Source organism: Ochotona curzoniae, unplaced genomic scaffold (genome assembly GCF_017591425.1).
Source record: "Ochotona curzoniae isolate NIBS_2020 unplaced genomic scaffold, NIBS_Ocur_1.0 contig_66, whole genome shotgun sequence".
Lineage (NCBI taxonomy): Eukaryota > Metazoa > Chordata > Mammalia > Lagomorpha > Ochotonidae > Ochotona > Ochotona curzoniae.
The window spans coordinates 12,182,982-12,204,131 of NW_024466512.1; the positions used below are offsets into that span (position 1 = coordinate 12,182,982).

Here is a 21,150-nt window from a genome sequence, read left to right on the forward strand (position 1 = left end):
TTAAAAAATTATATATATTACAGGAAAGAAGACAGACTCTTGGTTCCTAGAATGGATTCCCAGCTCCAGTCCTGGGCTGCAGTTTCCCGTCAGCGTAGGCCTATGAGGCAACTGTTCCTGCCTCCCACGGGGGTGATCGGGGTCATGTTCCCAGTTCCCACTCACACCTCAGCTACTGCAGGGATTGGAGCAATGAACCAGGAGGTCAGAGTTCTTATTGTCTCTCTCTCATATATTTCTTAAAAAGCTCTTGGGTGAATAAGTCATTATTTCATTAATACTCTCGATAAGCCAACCCCAGTTGTGTACTGGCCCAGAAACAAGCTAAGCTTTAGCACTAGCATAGCACTGCATGAGCTCTGCAGGTGAATAAAGAAACAGCATGCAAGCCTGGTGAGAACGTCAGGTGAAAGGTATTCTGAAAGAAGGAATACACCTGCTAAGCAGAGTGCACAGATAGCATATTCTGAAGAGACTCAGATAGCTTGTAAGTTCTGTGTGGAGTCTTCCCAGAGAAATCTGAAATGCAATACATTTAACAGAAAAGACAAAGTATTCCAGAAGGAGGAAACAACTTTAAGACAAAACGCAAAATTTCAAAATTAGGCAGTCTCGGTTATAAAAAAAAGAATAAATAAATATATAACAAATAAAAAATAAAATCTAAATAAGTAATATATAAGAAGAATGAAATTCTACCATTTGCAGCAACATGAACTACACTGGAAAACATAACACTGAGAAACAGGCTGGACCAAGAATGACAAATATCACATGTTCTACCTTAAATGTGGGAGCTAAAATTTAAAAAAAAAAAAAAAAAAAAAAAAAAACGGCTTTTTACTCATTAAACTTATCTGGTGAACTATTAAGCCTTTTTATTATAATATAAATTTAAAATGCTATCTCCAAAACTTGAGACAGACAGACAACAGAGAGAAGGAAGCAGGTAGGGGGTGGAGGGAAGAAAGAAATGGGGAAAAAAGGGAATATCCTAATGTTGTTAAAATCATATCTAAAAATCACGCTGAATCTGTTAAAAAATATTGAAAATTTTACATTAAAAATAAAGGTGAAACAACAACAAGAGCCGACTAAGTGTGTAACCTAATCTTTCCTGGAAGCACAGACGCCACAGTTGCCTTTCTTGGGGAGAGAGTCCTTGGATCAAGATTAAGTGACAGACTCATTGGTAAAAAGAAATGAAGAGGCAACTTACCATCCTCGTTGAACACTTGGCAGTAGAATTCTCTCGGGCTGTACACCATACTGACCATAACATCCACCGTTTGGTCAGCAGCAAGTTCAACCCACATCCATGATGGTGCACTAGCTTTGCCTTCCATATCCAAGGGAGCTGTGAAAAGAAAGGAATGTTTCGCACAACAAACGGTTAGAGCAGCGCAGGGCCAAGACAGATGCAGTGGGCCATGGTGGAGGTTGCTGATGAAGTCTCCACTGGCATTCGCAGTGACTTTATAAGAAAGTTCATCTTAATCATTACTACTACACCAAATTTCAATTTTACATTTCTGGTTGATCTCCAACACTTCTGGTTTCAAGCACACTCTTACATGTAAATGTTGGGAAGACAAAAAGCGCTCAGCACGGCTCTGTGGGAACATGAGGAGCCACACGCTCACAGAGCCGCCCGAACCCCAGCTCAGACACCTGGCTGGCAGACACATCACTCACCGCTAGCTTCCTTCACGTCGCTGGGCTTATCTGTCATGATCCCGTTCTCCTCAGTGGCAAAGCCCGCATGTACGAGCACTTTGCCAACACTGATGTTGGAAGTCTCAGATTTATCTATCAGCTCTACCAGGGAGCTGGTTTGCAACTTGTCCACCACTCGCACCGTGATCATTTTGTTCTGCACAATCTTCTTCATGAGACAAACGGCTTCTGGAGTCCAAATTCCTAATGATGGCTTCACTCCTTACAAGTAAAATCGTGTGAAGACAATTTAGCTCCTAACTAACACAAAGTTAAACTTTGCCAGTTATGGCAAACACCTGAAAAGGATTTTCTGAACATGAACACAAAATCAAAATCAACAAAGAAAAAGCCTTTAAAAGTCTGTTCTTCTGCATAAAAACATGCCCTAATTCCATTCATGAGAGTTTTCCAGAAAGGCCAATCTTTTGAGCCCACCAAAATCTTAAGTACATTTATGAAAAATCAACTATATATCTAAAGTGTAAATTACAGCTCAATAAAGTTAAGAAAATCACAAAGTTTGAACCAATCTGGTAGGAAACATTGGCTCCTTGCATTAACACATGAGATATTTGCAGCATTTACTAACCGATACTGAAAGGGCAGCTACAAACCAACAACCCCCAGGTTATGCTTACGTCAGTTCATGAAATACAAGAGCCAAATGACTTCCAACAACATGTTCAGCTTCACTGGCACTGAAGTAAATGGAAATACCCTCTGCTTATCAAAACTGATCAAATACCACAGAAATACCCCTCTGGCACACAGATTTGTAAAGGAACTTCCACCCTCCTTCTACCATTTGTGTATGGATTAGTTGAACCATTTTTGGAGATCAGTGCAATAAAATGCATCACAAACATGAAAAGATGACTGGCTTCCCCATTCCACCCAGGGAACATGTCTTAAGGATGCATTTTTCAACTTAACTACAGTTTGCACTGATCATGAATATTTTGCAAAAATGCAGTTTAAAAAGGCTCTGAATGGCCAAAGCTTAGAAATATCGCTCTGAAACCATTTAGTCACACTGCAGTAAAAGTGAATGGAAGTGACTGAAGTCCATTAAGTGATGTGGAAAGACACCCCTGGTCTGGTGGGAGGGATCTTAGATACGGCAATTCCTTAGCATATGATCAGAATGTCCTTATGGTTCTGCCAAGTTCTCTCTTCCTCCAGTTTCTCTTCTCTTCATGTGAAGGCCTCAGTATTTTAAGACTGTGGGACCAAAGAAATGTCATACCTGCCAGCACACACTTTATAGCTTGCATTGGCAATTCCAACAACTTTGGGATAATGGGACAGAGTCTTGTCAAACTAATGATTTCAAAGTTTCCATAATCCACATAGCCAACCAGGACGGAATCTTCAGAAGCATAGGCCAGGACAGAGGCACGGTACCACTGATCATCCTCTGAAAAGAAAGACTCAGCTGCAAAGGATCCTCCAGTGTGGACATCAACAGTAACTTTTCCTGTCCACCTCAGAGGTGGTCATTTGTAGATTCCACTCTAAAAGAGAACATCAAGCTTTACCTGATAACTTTGTTTACTAACACTGCTACTTTGACTCTGAAGACTTCAACTCCTAAAATGTCACCTTTGTTAAAGGGTACCCCTGTAATTATGTCATATGTTGTCATAATTATGTCATATGTTTTCATTACCAATTTATATGCCTTTCCTCTGCAACAGATGGCTCATTAGGACAGAGAACACATCCTGATCGTATCAGCCCCCAAGGTCTTGATACATATGTCAACCAGCTCCAGGCAAGCAGGACCAATTTCAGAGCACTACAAATTACGTGCCAACCAGAACCCAATCAGTCAAACAACCTGTTTACTGGAACCTCTCCCTTCAGCAGAGATAAGGAAACCTGGTTACCACATGGTAAGACTTGTGCACCTACCAATGGCCAAGCCATGAAAACCTTATGCTGCCAGGCCTTCCTGCTATCCAAAACAAAATGAAACAAAAACAAAACAACCATGAAAACCCAAAAACCTGAAACTCCCAAGAATAAACTGAGAGGTTCCACAAGCATAGAGCATTTATAGACACAGAATGATCTCTGCCAGTCTCCAATTCCAAAGGGCTCCTTTACCACCACCATCCCTGACAGTCACAAGTCCTGTGCCCTTACATTAATGTGACTGACGAATCTTCAGATAAGACCATAGCAGATGCACTCTATTACTCAAGTGTCAAACGCAGTCAGCGCACACTTCAGGTTTTACTTTGACTGTTTTTACTAAAGTTTAAGTAGAGAATTCAGTAACATTCTTTCTTACCTGAGAACTGGGCACAGCATATATCACCAATGGTTGGATAAAAATCAGAGCGTCGAGACACTTGACCACAGTACTCACTAAGGGATGCCTGAAGTTCAGCAAGTTTATCTGTTGATACAGACCACATCTTAAACAAAAGGAATACACATCTGTACTGCATCTTTGTTTCTGCATGTTGAGTCTCTTAAAATATAGTATCTTGATCCAAGTCAGGAAAATGTACTTACGACCACTTTGTAATTGTTGACAAAAGAAGTCTTCTGGCGTTTGGATGTGGGCAACCACACCACAAAATTCATCACCTACATTCAAGGTTATCACTTTGGGGATAAGGTCACTTCTGTCAACAACAATTTTGTTTTCAACTGTCATTTTTCCAACATCTTCAGGATCACCTTGTCAGAGATGAAAAAATAAGCACTTTGGTGTGTTTAAAAGTAAGCTTAAGGAGTTACACATACTCTAGTCATCTTGTAGAAGACAGCATAAAAGCCAGCATCATGGTCTATCAGCAAAGTGAACACCTGTGGCGCATGCATCCTATATGGGCCCAATTTTGAGATCCAACTGCCCAGTCACAATCCAGCTTCTTACAAATACACTTGGGAAAGTAGCAGAACATGCACAAGTGCTTGGCTCCCTGTAACCACATGGGAGACCTGGAAAAAGCTGGGCTCCTACCCTCAGCCTGGCACAGCCCCCTCCATCTGGTGCTGGCATTTGGGAGTGAACCACTAAGATGGAAGATATTCTCTCTTCTCAGTTTTTGTCAAAAAAAAAAAAAGCAACCAAAACAAAAAAACAGCTGGCTGCAACTGGGCAAGGTCTCTGGAAGATGGCAAACAGAACCCATGGACTTTCTTTCTCCAAGTGAAAAATGCTTATAACACATTTTCAACATTACCAAAAAGCTACACTAGACCCTGAGAGAAAATCAACAACAAAAAACTCAGATGTAATGAAAAAAATCTGATGATATACTCTTTAGAGTTTCTGAAGAAGTTAAAGAAAATATATTTGGAACAACTACCCTTTCATGCTACTAACCCCAAACCACATCCAATTAGAAGTCATTCTATAGTAAAAAGATAAATCCCATAGGACTTATTATGGTAATGTTATAAAGTTTAATTATTAATCCAAAAATTTTTAAATGCATTAAACACTTTAAAAATGAACAAGCAATACAGGTAACAAGGCAAGCAGATTGAAAAATGGCTCAAGAAAAGTCTGAAGGCTTCAAGACCACTGAATATAAGAATGCTCAGAATGTAAGAAAACTTGCAGAACTACAAGGCCTACAAAATTCCAAGTTACCAAGGATCCTATTTCTGCTTGTTTATTTTGCTTTTTAAAGATTTATTTCTTGAGAAATGAGGGTGGGCAGCATGATAACCTAACGCTGAAGTCCTCACCTGCATGTGCCAGGATCCCACATGGGTGCTGGTTCTAATCCCTGCGATCCCACTTCATATCCAGCTCCCTTCTTGTGGCCTGGGAAAGTAATCAAGGACAGCCCCAAACCTTTGGGCCCTGCAGGTGGGAGACCTGGAAAAAGTTCCTGGCTCTTGGCTTTGGATCAGCTCAACTCCGGCCATTGTGGGCACTTGGGGAGTGAATCAGTGGATGGAGGATCTTCCTCTCTGTCTCTCCTCCTCTCTGTATATCTTCATTTCAAAGGAGAGACACAGAGGAAGATCTTCCATGCACTGGTCACTCCCCAAGGAACCTGTTTTCAAGAACAATATTAGAGAGACATCATGGCACCAATCTACCAGAATCCAGATGGACAAAGAAAAGTTATTGCCTGAAAGAATTAAAGATGATAGTATTCAGACAAAATAAGGGTCAACTTTCATTACTCAGGAATAAGAAAAACATAATCACTCAAATTATGAAGAAAATGCTCCTCAGGCCAAGGGAAAACTTTGAAAGGTCACCAAAAGCAACAGTATACAGGTACCTGTGAATGACCTCTTAGGTAGGGCATTACCAGGGATTTTCCAAGTCACACTGGAAATTCCACTGAGGCAGATAACACCCAAATACTAACCAGGGGGAAGTCGGTGACCTCAAGGTATGAAAGGCACAGAGAAAGGCTTTTAAAATACATATATATTTATTGATTTTTATTAGAAAGTCAGATATACAGAGAGGAGGAGAGACAGAGAGAAAGACCTTCCATCCACTGATTACTCCCCAAGTGGCTGCAATGGCTAGAGCTGAGCTGATCGATCTGGAGCCAGGAGCCAGGAATTTTTTCCAGGTCTCCCATGCCGGTGCAGGGTCTTAAGGCTTTTGGAGCTGTCATCTACTGCTTTTCTGGGTCACAAGCAGGGAGTTGGATGGGAAGTGTGGCCACCGGGACATGAATCAGCGTCCATATGGCATCCCAGTGCACGCAAGGCAAGGACTTTAGCCACTTGTCTACCATGCCAGGCCCAAGAAAGACATTTTTTTAAAAATGTTTTAAAAACATAAAATCCAGCAAGCAAGGAAGGCAGGTGAAAGGGAAGGTCAACAATGAGACCAATGCGCCCCCTGCTGTTTGACAGGGAAGGTCACCAAGCAGGAAGAATGCTGCACTAGCGTCAAGTGGCTTACATCCTGGGTCTTAGGGTAGTGTCCTGTACCGGCAGCCTCTATTTCTCCAGGTATAAACACGTAAGTTGGTAGTCTTGGTGGGCTGTCTCTTGGCCATCAGTGGCAGGCACAGCTGGGCCTGCAGGCCCTTAGAGGCACGTACTATCAGGATGTACAACCTGGTTTCCAGGGCTCAGCTGTGATAGTTGGCCAGCATCCGGGGGTGGGACAGGAGCACAGATCTGGCTGTGAAGTAAGAGTCTCATCTTCCCATCTCCTCTGTGCTGACCTCAGCAAGACGACCTTCATGAAGGCAATCCCACAGTGTATACGCTCAATTTCTCTATCCCTTCTGCTATGTGCCTTCACAACATCGGTACTCTGAACTCTTATCCATCATGGTTTCCCAATTTCTTGAACCCTAGTTTTATTGATTTTTCTTTACTTTGCACTATCTATACTCAATAGTTCCAACCATGGCCAGTACAAATAGACTATTAATTCTTGGTTTTCTCCTATGGATGGCAAAGAATTTCCAAGAGCCGAGTCTTCAGCAGAGCTGTCACACAGGAAGCACACACAGGAGGGTAATGGTAACATCATAAGATTGCTTCAATTGTCCATGAATGAGGAGGAGGATTTCTGAACCAAGGCGATGTGGTAGGGAAAGAAAAAATACGCAAAAGGTATTTGGGAACCAATAAGAACAAGCAATGGGAAATAAGAGAGAAGACCTATTACTGGAACAGGATGCACCCAAGCATGATATTATTAAATTAGTACCAACTTGGGATGAATGAGCAAATAGACAATAACTTATGTCTACACCTAAAGTAACTGGTAAAAGAGCAAACTGATGCAAAAACAACCTAAAAACAATGTATTGGACTAGGCTGTAAGAAAAATGCTCATGACAAGAGCCAAGGCTGTACAGCTGGCTCCTGCACTGCTCATGACACTGGCATGCCCTTCACAGCACCACTGAAGTCCCACTGCTCATGACACTGGCGTGCCCTTCACAGCACCACTGAAGTCCCACTGTTCATGACACTGGTGTCCCCTTCAGAGTACCGCTGAAGTCCCACTGCTCTGTTTCTGATTCAGGTTCTTACCCATGTGCCTGGAAAGGCAGCAGAGGATGTCCCAACCCTGTTCCTCACTTTGGCTTGTCCCAACCCTGGCTGTTGCAGTGATTTGGCCAGTAAACCAGTAAACAGAACATCTCTCTATATCCCTCTCTGTCCTCTATCTCTGCATTTTAAATACATTTTTTTTACTGGTTCTCTTATTAATCTTTTTTTAATTCCTACTTTCCATTTTTACAAATTTGCAGACATAGGGCTTCCTCCCTTCCCTTCCCCCACCCCTTTCTCCTTCCCTCTCCCACTGACCCTTGTATTTTGTGGTGAGACACTCCATGAGGTGTAGTCTCGACTCCAACTTTCTGCTTTTCACCTGGGCCATGACACTGATGGTACAGGCAATGGTAGAAAGTTTAATATTTTGTAGTCTAGGTATATTTAGAAGTTTCATTGGGAGCCTACTTTTATTAAGTAGTACAGATGCATTTGCCAACTTTCTTTGATTCCTGCTATTCTGGTATGCATTATATCCTTCAATTGTGAGATTACAAGTGTATGTTTATTTACCTTTACTTGTTGCTTTGTATTTTCAATGGAAATTGTCTTACATTAGAGAGAACACTTTATTTGTCCTTTGGGGATTGGCTCATTTCACTGAGACAATGGTCTCCGTTTGGGACCATTTGGCTGCAAATGGTAAAATACCTGTCTTTGCATTTTAAATAACTATTTTTGTAATGTCCATGGCAAAAATCTATTGGTTCTATTACTAATCTAAACACAAAAGAAACAAAGAAAGAAAACAAAGCAAGAGGGCTAGGCACTCCTGGGGACAGCCCTGTAATGCAGCAAGCTAATCTTCCACCTGTGCCTGTAAAAATCTGCCTTTCAAATAAAAATCCATACATCTTTTAAACAGAGAAATTTATTTCTTTTCCTTACTGATGAAACCCAAGCAAGGAAGAAAGACACATTTAACTAAGGAATGTGAGCAAATTAGCTATCCGTCTAAACCACTCTATCAAGGAGCAGTGTAGATGATAGGGAAGTTCAAAAGACAGAGAAGACCTTTAGAAAGTAAGCATCAGTGAATGCCATGTCCCATCTTTCTTACGTAGAGTGTACAGAACATCCATGATTAGTATGCAGTCTGCTCGGTGCAGTGGCTGTGCTCCTGGGTCAGACACAGGACACTGCAATAACTCAATCCCTGCACTGTTCAGTCAATCTGGAGACTCACCTTGATCTGGACTTGACTTCTTAGGATTTTGTCCTTGGGGCTTCAAGCCATATCCCATTTCTACAAGCACATGGTCTAAGAGTTTTCCTAATGTGTTGGAAAAAATACATACCTCCATTAAGACAGCATACAAAATATTAGAGAATGGATATAAGAAAACAAACACTTGACTGAGATCATAGCTATTAACATACTGGTGTATATTTTATGAGCTCAGTTTCTCTGGAGAAAATAATTTGGAACGACTACATTTAAAAACTGGGATAAGGCATGGTACTGTGTCACAGTGGGCTAAGCCACCGCTGGTGATGTCAGCACCTGGTGATGCTACTGCTTGTTTGAGCCCCAGCTGCTCTGCTTCCAATCTTACTTCTTGTTAATGTGCCTTAGAAGGCAGAAAATGATGGTCCAAATGCGTAGCCCTGTCAGGCATGCTGTAAGATACCTTTTTCTTACTCCTCCCCTCTCTTTGATGCTTTTTCAAATAAGCAGATTAAAAAACATTGAGGCAAAACATTTAAAATCATTGGACAGAGAACGTGTAAGATTTTATTTTATAAGCCTGAGTAAAAGAAACTTTACAAGCTTGCTTGGAAAGACCACCAATGAATACATTTAAGACACAGTTTACTTTTCCAGACTTACAAAGTGTGCCTGAAACAAGGGTTAGTCAACATGAATCATGTTATTCCCTGAAATAACACCCAAAAGCTAAATCATAACATGAAGCATAGAAAGACACAAAACACAGATTTTAAACTAGATTTCACAGCAGCTTAACTGCACTTTACCAAGTCATCTGTGATGCTGCACTTCAAAAATAGACAGCTAGTAGCTTGGAAACTAGGGAAATACTCATAATCCAAGAAGTCATTGAGCAATGGATATGAAGCCAGAATGAAAGACAATACTCCAAACTTTTCATTTCCACAACTTGGACACCACATACTACATACTAAAAAAACAGACTGTCCCTCCGGGGCTGCACAAAGAGAAAGTACTGATGGTAGCGACAGATGAAGGAGAAACCCAAGGCTTCTGCTCCACAAAGGAGCGGAAAGCAGCAGACTCTTCAGTGGTTTGTATTATAAAGATAAAACAGCTATCCTCACACTGGGGGTGAACCCAGCCCTGTTATAAGCTGCCTACTTTGATGAACTCATGCCATGTCTTTGTTAACTGCCAGCTGCAAGAGGGCGCAGACCACATTTCTGTCACACCCAGAATGACTACAGGGAGTTGCCGTGGCCTTGCTTCATGTTTCTATTGTCTCCCTTTATAACACACTGAGACAGCACATGGCACTAAGCACTCAACTGAAAAAGATGACGGACTTGGATCTTACCTGAACTTGACAGGGTAACCTCAACAGCAAAGGTAGCCTCTTCCTCATATAAGACGTCAACAACCTTTAACGAGCAGTATTGCTCCATTAACAGTGATTTCATGGTCTGGATACAGTCACTGCTCCAACTCCCCTCTGCGGGGAGAACATGGGCCACCCTGCACTTGATGGCCTGAAAGATTTGGTACGAGTAGTTTATGGAAAGTTAGGTTTAAAAACACTTCTAATTAATTATTTTACAAAAATGCAAAAAACCAAAACTATTCAGAAACCTCCAACTATCAACCATCACTTGTCCCACCTCAGTGATCTACTGAGCAGGCTTACTTCTCGTTAGAGAGAGACAGAAATGCATGGAAGGATAGCAATTATTTGTTAATTACACACAAATTTGAGTCACTTCTGCATAAAGTTATACATAAGTGATTGTTTTTAAAGAACAGATTAAAAAGATGTGCCTGAAAATGGCCGCTTACACCCAAGACAGCATTTAGTTAAGTAAGGTGTGAGAGAAATGAAGCTGTGATGGACACTGGGTGTTCATTTACACAGAAGGTACACCAACAGTTAAAACAAAAAACAAAAACAAACCACTGCAGAATATAACAAGTAAAACTGCATTAACTACTCCTCTGCAGCACCTGCTGGGAACTGACAAGTGAAGGAAACTCACACAAGGAGGAAACAAATCGATCCTGCTGTCCAGCTGCCGGATTCTGCTCACTGGAATGACTTCATCATTTCCAAAGTCAAGGTACAAGACTTGTGCCTGCTTCTGCTGCACGTCCACATCTCGTACCACAGCCCTGTTCCAGGTCTGAAAGTGCACAACACAACGTGCTCCACTCCAAAACAGCCTGTCACCAACTGGGACCACAGACACACGAGAGGCTCCTGTTCTGCTCAGAGGCCTAACATTGAAGAGCCAGCTTTGTTTTTCTAAGCCTCTTGTGAGTCCACAAGCAGCAATGCAGACAGGCATAGGCAGGGCTAGGGGGTCAGGCCCAGAGGAGCAAAGGGAACAAGCATGGAACATGGAGGAGCAGAGGCCAGGGGGACGAGGACTGGCAGCCTTCTCGGGCTGCTGCAGCACTGTACTGAATAGCACTCAGCGAGTTACCTGATCCACCGTGTACTTTGCAACGCAGACCTCACCCTTCACAGGCACGTACTCCTCCTCAGGCCCCACATTGGCATACGCTTCTTTCAAGCTCACGGAAAGTCGGCTCATGTATTCTAAAACTTCAGGAGAGTACAACTGCACATGGAAGTTACCAGGGTGTTTGAATTCTGAAACTGTTCCCTTTCAAAGACAAAAAAAAAAAAGTCAATGATTCTCGAGGAACACAAGCAATCACGCATCTCTCCAGACTGTAACTAAGCCACAATGACACTTTCGCAATCTTTGCTAATCAGATATATTTCGTAGCTACCCCACCATAGACTCAGAAATAAGAAGCAAAGAAGTATTGCTATGGTTTGGAGCGTTTCTGTGTGGGGAGATTAAATACCTTTACTTCCATGGCTTTCTGGAGCTGTAGACTTTTCAAATCAGAAACCATTGTTCTCTGAGCAGAAGCAGCTGTTTCTGTAGTTATGCCAAGTGGGCTGTCACTCTGGTTTAGGAAAACATAGCACTGAGTTACTCCCAGACCATTCAGGAACTCGGTGAGCACTGATGCTCTGTGGTCACGGCCACGTGAAGGTCTTGTGGGGCCACGGCCGCCACAGCACTGAGAACCTCCACATGATGACAAAGACAATGTGCTTGTGTGTTAAAAGCAAACAAGCAAACTGGGTGGAGGAGAGGGGAGGGTGTGGTTCTCTTTTTGGAAATTTGCTTTAAGAATGATTATTTGAGGAAGCCATACCTTTGGTTCTATTTATTTGTTATTAATAATTTTTTTATTTTCTAAAGCAAAGGGTAAGAACAGTTAAACTAAACCAAACTTTTTAAATCTGAACTGGGGGCCCTGGCACAACGGCTCAATGGCTCAATGGCTAATTCTCCCCTTGAAAAGCATGAGGATCCAAAATGGGCACCAGTTCATATCCCCACTGTCACACTTCCCATCCAGCTCTCTGCTTATGGCCTGTGAAAGCAGTAATGGATGGCCCAAAGCCTTGGGACCTTGTACCAGTGTGGGAGACCTTGAAGAAGCTCCTGGCTCCTGGCTTCAGACCGCCTCAACACCGGCTTCCCAAGTGGCCAAAGGACCATATGCCGAGATGGAGCCATCTCAAGTCTTTCATGGGAAATAAATGATTCCCAGCATCCTCCAACATTCACAAAATTCCATCACCAAGGTGTTTAACAGAAAATGTTTTTCTAAACACTACATGGTAAAATGTAGAAATAAATGAAAAAAAAAACTGCTAGCTAAAATTCCCTTGACTTATAAGGGAGCACCTCAAATTCACTCTAAAGACATAATGTAAAAATATAACCGTACCTCATTTTTCACTTCCTCCTTTTTTGTTTCAAAGGATGATTTATTATCCTCAATTTTATGGAAGCTGAAATAAAGCAACTGATTTAAACACAGCCTACAAAAATCAAGAGGAAGAGCAGTAAATGAAAACTATGTCAACTTCCCAATGAACAAAATCCAGAAGGAAAAAATGAAACAGCTTCTTTCAGAGAGAACCAGGAGGAAAAAAAACGAAATACCACCATCAAACTGCCCGATGCCCCACGGAGTGCACAGCTGTGCTGCCCCTAGGGCACACAGTGACAGTCTCCAAGCCTGCTTCCTTATCTTTGGGCTGGGATAATCCCTCTTGCACCGATGCAGGGCTCTGAGGTCACAGGTGAAACAGGTTTATGACCCAGTAGCTGTCACACTCAAAAGAGTTGTGCATCTGAAAATCACAACTGAACATGCACTGAGAGTGTCCCAGGAAAACATACAGGATGGAAAGTAAGACCTTATAAAGCTCTAGTCATTGGAGAAAAAAACTCACAGGTCTGACTCTGGTAAAATGTATCCATGAAAACTAAGTTGGCAGAGCTGCTGGTTCCAGAGTTGTACATTGGAGTATCTCAACAAACAAGTACAAGGGAACAACTTGTACCCAGTTGTGGCCTGCCTCTCTGATTGGGACCCTTATTTGATCAGGAAAAAAAGCAACCCTCAAATTTAAAATACCTCTTAATGCTCAGAGTATCTAAGGCACTCACTTTTGCTGCACAGGTTTGCACACGATGCTGTGAGCCGACCAGTCCCTCCTCTGGCATGCCGTGGAGCAATAGTATGTCTGCTTGCACTGCGAACACCTAAGGGAGCCTGAGGGACAGAGGCTACATCAGTACCCGTGCTGCCTCCCAAAGCACTTGTCAACATCAAATCATTTTCAAAGACTTCATACGTCAAACATGACCCTCCTCATCACTCTAAAAAAAAGCAAAATGACCAAACTCAATCTTGCTGTTTATGATTAGGTGTTAACATTATACTTTGTAAATCATACGTTTAAATTATGCATATATGTATATATATAAGAAAGAGACATAAAGACATAGATTTGTTCATTCCCCAAATGCTTGCACCACTAGGGCTGCGCCAAGCCCAAAGCAGAGCCTGGAATTCAATCCAGGCCTCCCACGGAGGTGGCAGCAACCTAGTCACTTGAGCCATCAACATGGCCTATGAGGCCTATATGGCTCTCAGCCAGTAAGGGGGTTATATGAAATACAGGCATCCCATTGTGTGATGTGGGCATCTGAACAGCTCTGCCTAAAGCCGCTTTGAATGCTCTCCCACAGTGCAGACAAAAAGGACTGCAATGATGAGAACACAAGACGGAGGTCAAACTTAAAATACAGCCTATCACACAAGTTACCAAAGGAGTGATCAAAGGCATCAAAACTGTACTGAAGTGAAAACAGACTTGTGCAAGCAGACTCAGATGATTTACAAATGGTGAGGTCACTCTTAGAAAAACTCAGGAAGCCTATGAAATAAGTATGCTTAAGAATCCATCAATGGGCTGCAAGTCTCACCAGTGAGCATGAGAACCAGGGGTGGGGGTGGGCCTGGCTGGACAGGCAGTGGCATCCACTAGCATCCACTGGAGGGTAGAATTGGCTGGGTTGAGTTAGCTTCAATGCCCAATGATGGATATGAGATCTGAATGGGATGTGGGGCAGACTGGACCAGTCCACTGGCAGGCATAGGAACCAGAGCTAGGGGACAATCCTGTGGGGGTTTTGGGGAGGGGTCATTCTGACTGGGCTGCAGCTCCCCCTATGAGTGCATATGTGTGTGTGTGTGTGTGTGTGTGTGTGTGTGTGTGTGTGTGTGTGTGTGTGTGTATGTGTGTGGTAGGCAGGGTTGGGTTGGGCTGCAGCATCCATTGCTATGCAGAGAAAAGAGGGCAGAACAAACTGATCAACTACCCCAGTGAGGCTTGACAACAAACTTCTAGGTGAATGGAGACTCTGAGGTGAACCATGTCAGCAGGAGGGAACTTGGAGGGATTTCCTGATACTTGGAGCAGTGAGAACAGCAGCATCTCAGAACCATCGAAGTCATTGGAGCAGAACCCTCAGAAAACACTTTACCGCGGGGACCCTGGCATGATATCGGGTGGCCACTCTCCGTTTCCGGTGCTGAGGCTGTTGGAAAGCTGGGTGTCGCTTCTCCCCTTGTACTCCTCCCTCCCCCAGATACAGGAAGAAAAAAAAGAAAATGTGAAAAAAAAAATGGTCTCACTCACTTTCCCTTAATCCTTGACCGTTCTCACCCTGATCAATTATGTAAACATCATCAAAAATAAAATGTTTAAAATATTCATCAGTATCCATTTATCTAAGACAAATAAAGAAAACAACAACAACAAAAGCTGGGCAGGCCTCTAAAGCTTCTACCCTAAAGGAAACCGGAAGGCAGCAGCGCTGGGCTGGAGGCTTGTGGGCACCTTGGTCAAGCTGCCGCTGAGGACGCCCCAAGACCTATCAGAGTGCTCGGGCTGAGTCCTGTCTCCTTCAGCTCAGTTCCCTGCTCCTGTAAACAGGCTCCCCTGTGGAAGACCCAGACAGATTCCCAGCCTTCAGGCCTCAGCCTGGCTGAGGCTGGGCTGTTAACAGGCATTTGGGAAGTGAACCAGCCCTCAGAACTCTCTCCTTGTCCGTTTGTCTCTGCCTTTCAAATAGAACAAAAGTAAATTCTGAGCAAAAATGTTAAACTCTAAGAGAACACTTTCAATTTTTAAAAGGAGAAAAAAAACTAAATTATCTAAATAACTAGCAAGCACATGACAAACTGCTCAAGCTCACTGATCAGGAGCAGCTCAGTGAGACGCCATTTCCCACTCCTGAGGAGGGCTACGACTGAACAACACCAAAACCACCAAACGCCAAGCGGAGCCCAGCCACTGGGGGAAACACACCCTGGAAACACAAAAGGAAACACACCCTGGAAAGCGAGCTCAAGTTAACACCTGCCCTTAGACTCGGCAATTCCATTGCTAGGTATGTCCCAGGAAAAATGAGGACCTGGATAAAAACAGCCTGATCCTGCACATAATCAAAACGTTCATTCATCACCTGAAGAGCATTTTAACTGTGCTGATACTGTACCAGGTGAACACATATAATTTTATCCATCAAAAAAAAAAAATGCACACTGTGGTATAACCTTACAATGAAACACTACTCGGCAATGAACAAAAATAACAGACATGATGCAACATGGATTAATCGCAAAAAAAAGTATTCTAAAGGAAATAGACTTTACATAAAAGGGTTTATATTGTATGGGTTTCTTTATATGAAACTCTGACAGGCAAAATTAATTTATGGTGAAGAAAGCAGCAGTTGCCTCTAAGGTAAGGTGGCTGGGAAGGACATGAGAAACATGCCCAGTGTTTTGGCAGGGTTTGTGAGTTTCTGCAGTCCACTGTGAACTTCACCTGAACAGGTGAGAACAACACCCTCGGGAAGCAGGAACAGCTGGCAGCTACTGTTGCTGAGCAATGAGAACACCCACACGCGCATATACACACGCACTTATGTTTACACTTCATACGCTTACAATTCATTGTAATAAAAATGTTGCTCAAACATGCAGAATGAGCCCACAGGCACCCAGGACGAGATGCTTACCAAACAGGCCGCAGCGATGGCAAGTTGTGGACCGAACAGGAGGTCCTAAGGAGTTGAAGAGTGCTGGATTACTGATGGACAAAGAGTTCTCAGAAACCTTGTGCAACTTTTTGGACTTTGTGGGAGGTACATTGCTGCTGGGCTTCTATTAGGAACAAAGAGCAGAGTTGGAATTCAGTAGTCACTTCCTCTTTTAAACACTCGTGCTTCCCTCTTGTGGTGATACAGAGTAAATGTACTTTTCCCTATTCCACTAAGCACGAAATGTTCTCAATTTATATACAAAACCAGTGTTAAGAGGACTCTGAACAAGGAAACTTCTGATTAAAAAAATGTGGCGGGGGGACATGTTGGCCAATTCTCTGGGTTTTCATTTTGCCTAATATCCCAGAATAGGTGCTGTAGAAGGTGGCAATTTAGAAACATCAAACAATGGTGCCAATTAAAACTCCCATTAAAAAATCTGCTCCCTCCAGCCAGAGGACCAGGAAAGGGCAAGACAGAACTCTCACTAGTTAATGGATTCCCCTCCAGATAAACATCACAGATAATGCTGCACCCTGCTCCCAGCAGCAAAGTAGAGTGGGATGCGTGAACTCTGTACTGACAAGGCTATAATGGTGTGCCTCAAGTCTTTCTAACTGGTGTGGTACCGAAAAAGGCCATAGGGTAGGGGGACACACTTACTCCCTGGGTAAGGAGGAGGACACTGCTTCCCATGGAATGGATGACAGACTAAGCCAGACCCTACACTGGCTGACACACACAGGAGTCAGGTCTGGGGTCACCTCTAGTGAGGTTTCTTTGGGGACCGCTGCCCTCATAACTGGACTGCTGCTCTCAAAACTCCAACCACAGGGAAAATCACAGGATCTCTGGCCTGCTCAAGGAATACATGTATCAGAACTCAGCCTCAATTGCTGAAGCCTGTGCAGTGGACAGCATGTCCAGATGCACATGGAGAACATGACAGCTCATTGAGGCCTACAGAGAACAATCTAGTACCATGGATGGCAGAACAAATTGGACAACTCTCCCAGCCAAGCATCTGGGTGAGTAGCAACCCTATGGTGGACTATGTCAGCCAACAGAGCCTGGAAGGATTTCCTCAACCTTGGATCAATGAAATCAACAACACCTCAGAACTACCAAAACCACTTAAGGAGCACCCTTGAAATATGCTCCACATTGGGGACCCTAGGATGACATTGAGTGGCTGGCCCCTACCCCAGGTACTAATGTGGTTGGACTTCTGGGAGCAATCTTCTCTCCTTTTCTCCTCCCTTCCTCCAGATAAGGAAGAAAAAAAAATGGGAAATAACTGTCTCATCCACTTTCCCTCATTTCCTTGATGGTTCCCAGCACGATCAATGGTTCACATGGGTGTCCGTCCTCAACTATGTAAACATCAAAAAACAAAAACAGAAGAACACCTTGGCAAGATGTGTTCTAAATTATCTGCTTGAAGGAAATACATGTAGGATAACTCTAAGAGGGCATGTGGGAAGAATCACTCTACCCAATTTCAAGATTATAAGTTCTAGTCCTCAAGACTGTGGAACTGGTAAAGAGACAAAAGAATATTTTTAGCAAAAATGACTCTAGATCAATTGAACCACCACAGGCAAAGTAACAGGCAAAACAGATCAAGGCATTAATGGGAAATGTAAAACTTTAAAACATTAAAAAAAATACCATTTGGGAGAGTTTTAGTACAATACAGAGTTTGAGAACTTGATGCTAAAAGTATAGTCCATTTAGTCCAGTCAAAAATTCATCAACTGCACCCAATAAATTTTTTCTTTAGTAAAGACAGAAAAGCTGCATTCCAGGAAAAAAATTTGCCAAACACATATTTGATGAAGTAGTAGTAACAAATACATGAAGAATCATGAAAACTCAGTAGTAAAAAAAAAAAATCCAATAAAACATGGGCAAAAGACAAACATTTTACACAAGAGGAGATACAGATGGAAAGTACATGAATGGAAGCTCAACACTGTTACCCACTAGGGACAGGTAAAGCCATACTGAGGTATTAAATTAAAAGCACAGTGAGGTATTAGTCCACACTTTGAACAATGAGTAAAATAAAAATAGCTAACAACATCAAATATATCTCATATACACTCTTGGGGAGAATGTAAAATGGTTTAGTTACTCTGGAAAATAGTTAAGTGGTTTCTTAAAAAAAGAAAAATGCATCTACTCTCTTTTCCCATATCACATAAAACCCTGTACTGCAGTTTTTCAGTAGCCCAAAGTGGACACAAGCCAGATACACTTTAAAGGGCAAATCCTTAAACTGAGCTCTCCTGTAACAGGTAGACCTACTCAGTAATAGAAAAGAGCAAACTACTGATACATACAACAACCTGTAGCAATCTCTAAACAATTAAATGCAGCAAGAAAGTCAATCTCAAAAGTTTAAATGCTTTCTGATTTCACTTATACAATGGTCTTAAAAATGACCAAATTGTGGAAATACAGATTATGAAATTAGTGGCTGCCTGGGATTAAGGAGAAGAGAGACCAGAACCAAAGGAAGGTAGGTAGGTGAGGCTCTAAGAAGGCATAAGAGGGGCCCCCGGAACCCCCACCCCGAAGTGAGGGAACACCCTGTGTCCTGAGCATACCAACGTCAGTGTCCCAGCCGCAGCTGAGAGGGACACCATTGTTCTGCCATATGTCACCCCTGGGGGACACTGGGCACAGGCCTCTCAGGATCTCCTTTTTTTTTTTTTTCAAATGCACTTGATTGTAACTAAAAAGAAATGCTTATTTTTTAAGTTCACAGGTTGAAGAAAAGAAGTTTGACCTTGAGCCATACCACAAATCGAATACTTCTTTATTAACACAGCTCAAAAACACATTCAAACTCTTGTACCTAAGCAAAAATGCAAAAGGTTTAATTAACCTTCAAGGACTTACTTCTTTGGATGGTGAGTTATTTCCAGCAGTGAGAAGCGACAGTGAGTTTCCTGAGAAGCAAAAAATACAAATCTTAATAAAGCTCCAAATATTATTCTTAATTCTTAATGTTAAAAAATACAGCATAACTAAGTAGTATTCAAAAAAAACAACAGGCTTACATTCTAATCACTTTACAGCTATACATCAAGAGGCAACACCTTTATCCTAAAGGAAAAGAAGGACCTGTCTGACAGCTTCTTGACTATTGTGCTTTGCGCCTCACAATGCAGACTTTTACTCATTCAGTAACATAGTTATTTTCCCACCTTTTGAACTCAAGAACATCTTTACATTCTTAAAAAAAATTCTTACCCAAGAACCCAAGCAGCTTTCATTTATATGGCTTATGCCTGTCAAATTTACTGTATTCTGAAAATTAAATTTGAACATACTCATTTACCTAAAACCAAAATGTTTTACTTGTTGGCATAATTGTCACAATAAAGTCATAATGAGCACAGTGTCTCCTCTTTGCCTGTATGTTTAATGTTTAGCTTAACAGGAGACTAGAAAATGATGCAATTGCAAAACAGAGGTGTGTCAAATAACTGTGAAGATTTCCATATCACACCGAAATGCAAGAGGCAGATTAAAAGTCACAGGCCTAATGTAATGGCTCAATGGTTAAACCTTCATCTTGCAAGAGCCAGGATCCCCTATGGGTGCTGGTTTGTGTCCCGGCTGTTTCACTTCCCATCTAGCTCCCTGCTTATGGCCTGGGAAAGCAGTAACAGATGGTCCAAAGCCTTGGGATCCTGTACCCACGTGGGAGGCCCAGAAGTAGCTTCTGGCTTGTGATTGGCTCAGCTCTGGCCATTATGGCCACTTGAGGATTGAACCAGTGGATAGAAGATCTTTTTCTTTACCTCTTCTTCTCTCTGTAAATCTGATCTGCCTTTCCAAGAAAAAACAAATAAATCTTTGAAAAGGAAAAAAAAAGTTACAGTGTGGGCTCTAAGGCCATACCAATGAGCTTTTCATGCAGTTATGCTACAATCCACTGACTGGGAGCTAATGCTGGGGTGTGGCAAAGTAAGCTGAAATGTGCCACCAACTGTGGGTTGGAGTCTGATTGCCTCTGCTTTCGATCTGGCTCCCTGCTAATGCACCTGGGAAAGCAGCGTAAGCTGGCCCGAGTGCTTGGGCCTGCTACCATGCTGGACTGGGATGAAGCTGCTGACTTCGGTGCAGCCCACCAGAAAAGCCCAAGCACGGGGGAGCTCAGCTCCCCATGGCAGACACCAGTTTCCCAAAACCCTCATTTTCTCCGAAGCTCCAATTTTATCATCAGCAACAAAGTCCTGGCAGTGGTTGTCCTTGAAGTGATGGACTTACTCTTGTTTTCAGGAAATGTTGGCTAGACTCTGTTTGAAGAACCACTCTGTCACTTTTTTTCAAGCACAAAGGATAATGCAAGATAAATGCTTCTGCTGGTCACAATGCAAATCATCACCTTGCTTCTCCATGAGCATGCAATGCCCATTCATTACCAAAAAACACTAAAAAAAATCCCTGTGCAGAGGAGCAAGTCAGAATGAAATGAATCATTTTCATTGCTCCACCAAGGACATTTTAAACTGAAACGGACATTTCTGGGTTTTGTTTGCTTAACTGCAAGTGCATGGTAATGAAGAACACACTGTCCACTGACCCAGGTGGATGTCCTGCCCTGAGTCCAGCTTTAAGGCACTAACAGGTCAGCCACTGTGCTTGTGTAGCTCCCACGTACAATCAACACGCACAAGAAAGGCTAATCACGTTTTGAAACCATCAGCAAACAGCCACATACTGAGACCTGCAACACCA

At 42.5% G+C, this 21,150-nt stretch overlaps 1 protein-coding gene across 1 annotated transcript in view; it reads right to left on the minus strand.

Moving 5' to 3' along the window:
* Positions 1-21,150, minus strand: part of TDRD1 (tudor domain containing 1) — a 38,125-nt gene that overhangs the window by 10,469 nt on the left and 6,506 nt on the right. The window contains exons 3-16 of the mRNA XM_040992494.1: positions 19,303-19,352; positions 16,372-16,516; positions 13,447-13,552; positions 12,719-12,782; positions 11,777-11,881; positions 11,386-11,568; positions 10,939-11,082; positions 10,266-10,437; positions 8,921-9,007; positions 4,243-4,410; positions 4,016-4,123; positions 2,966-3,136; positions 1,696-1,938; positions 1,220-1,357 (exon numbers count right to left, since the gene is read on the minus strand). Of these exons, the coding sequence (XP_040848428.1) occupies positions 1,220-1,357; positions 1,696-1,938; positions 2,966-3,136; positions 4,016-4,123; positions 4,243-4,410; positions 8,921-9,007; positions 10,266-10,437; positions 10,939-11,082; positions 11,386-11,568; positions 11,777-11,881; positions 12,719-12,782; positions 13,447-13,552; positions 16,372-16,516; positions 19,303-19,352 (1,884 nt within the window). The remainder of the gene's footprint in view (positions 1-1,219; positions 1,358-1,695; positions 1,939-2,965; positions 3,137-4,015; positions 4,124-4,242; positions 4,411-8,920; positions 9,008-10,265; positions 10,438-10,938; positions 11,083-11,385; positions 11,569-11,776; positions 11,882-12,718; positions 12,783-13,446; positions 13,553-16,371; positions 16,517-19,302; positions 19,353-21,150) is intronic.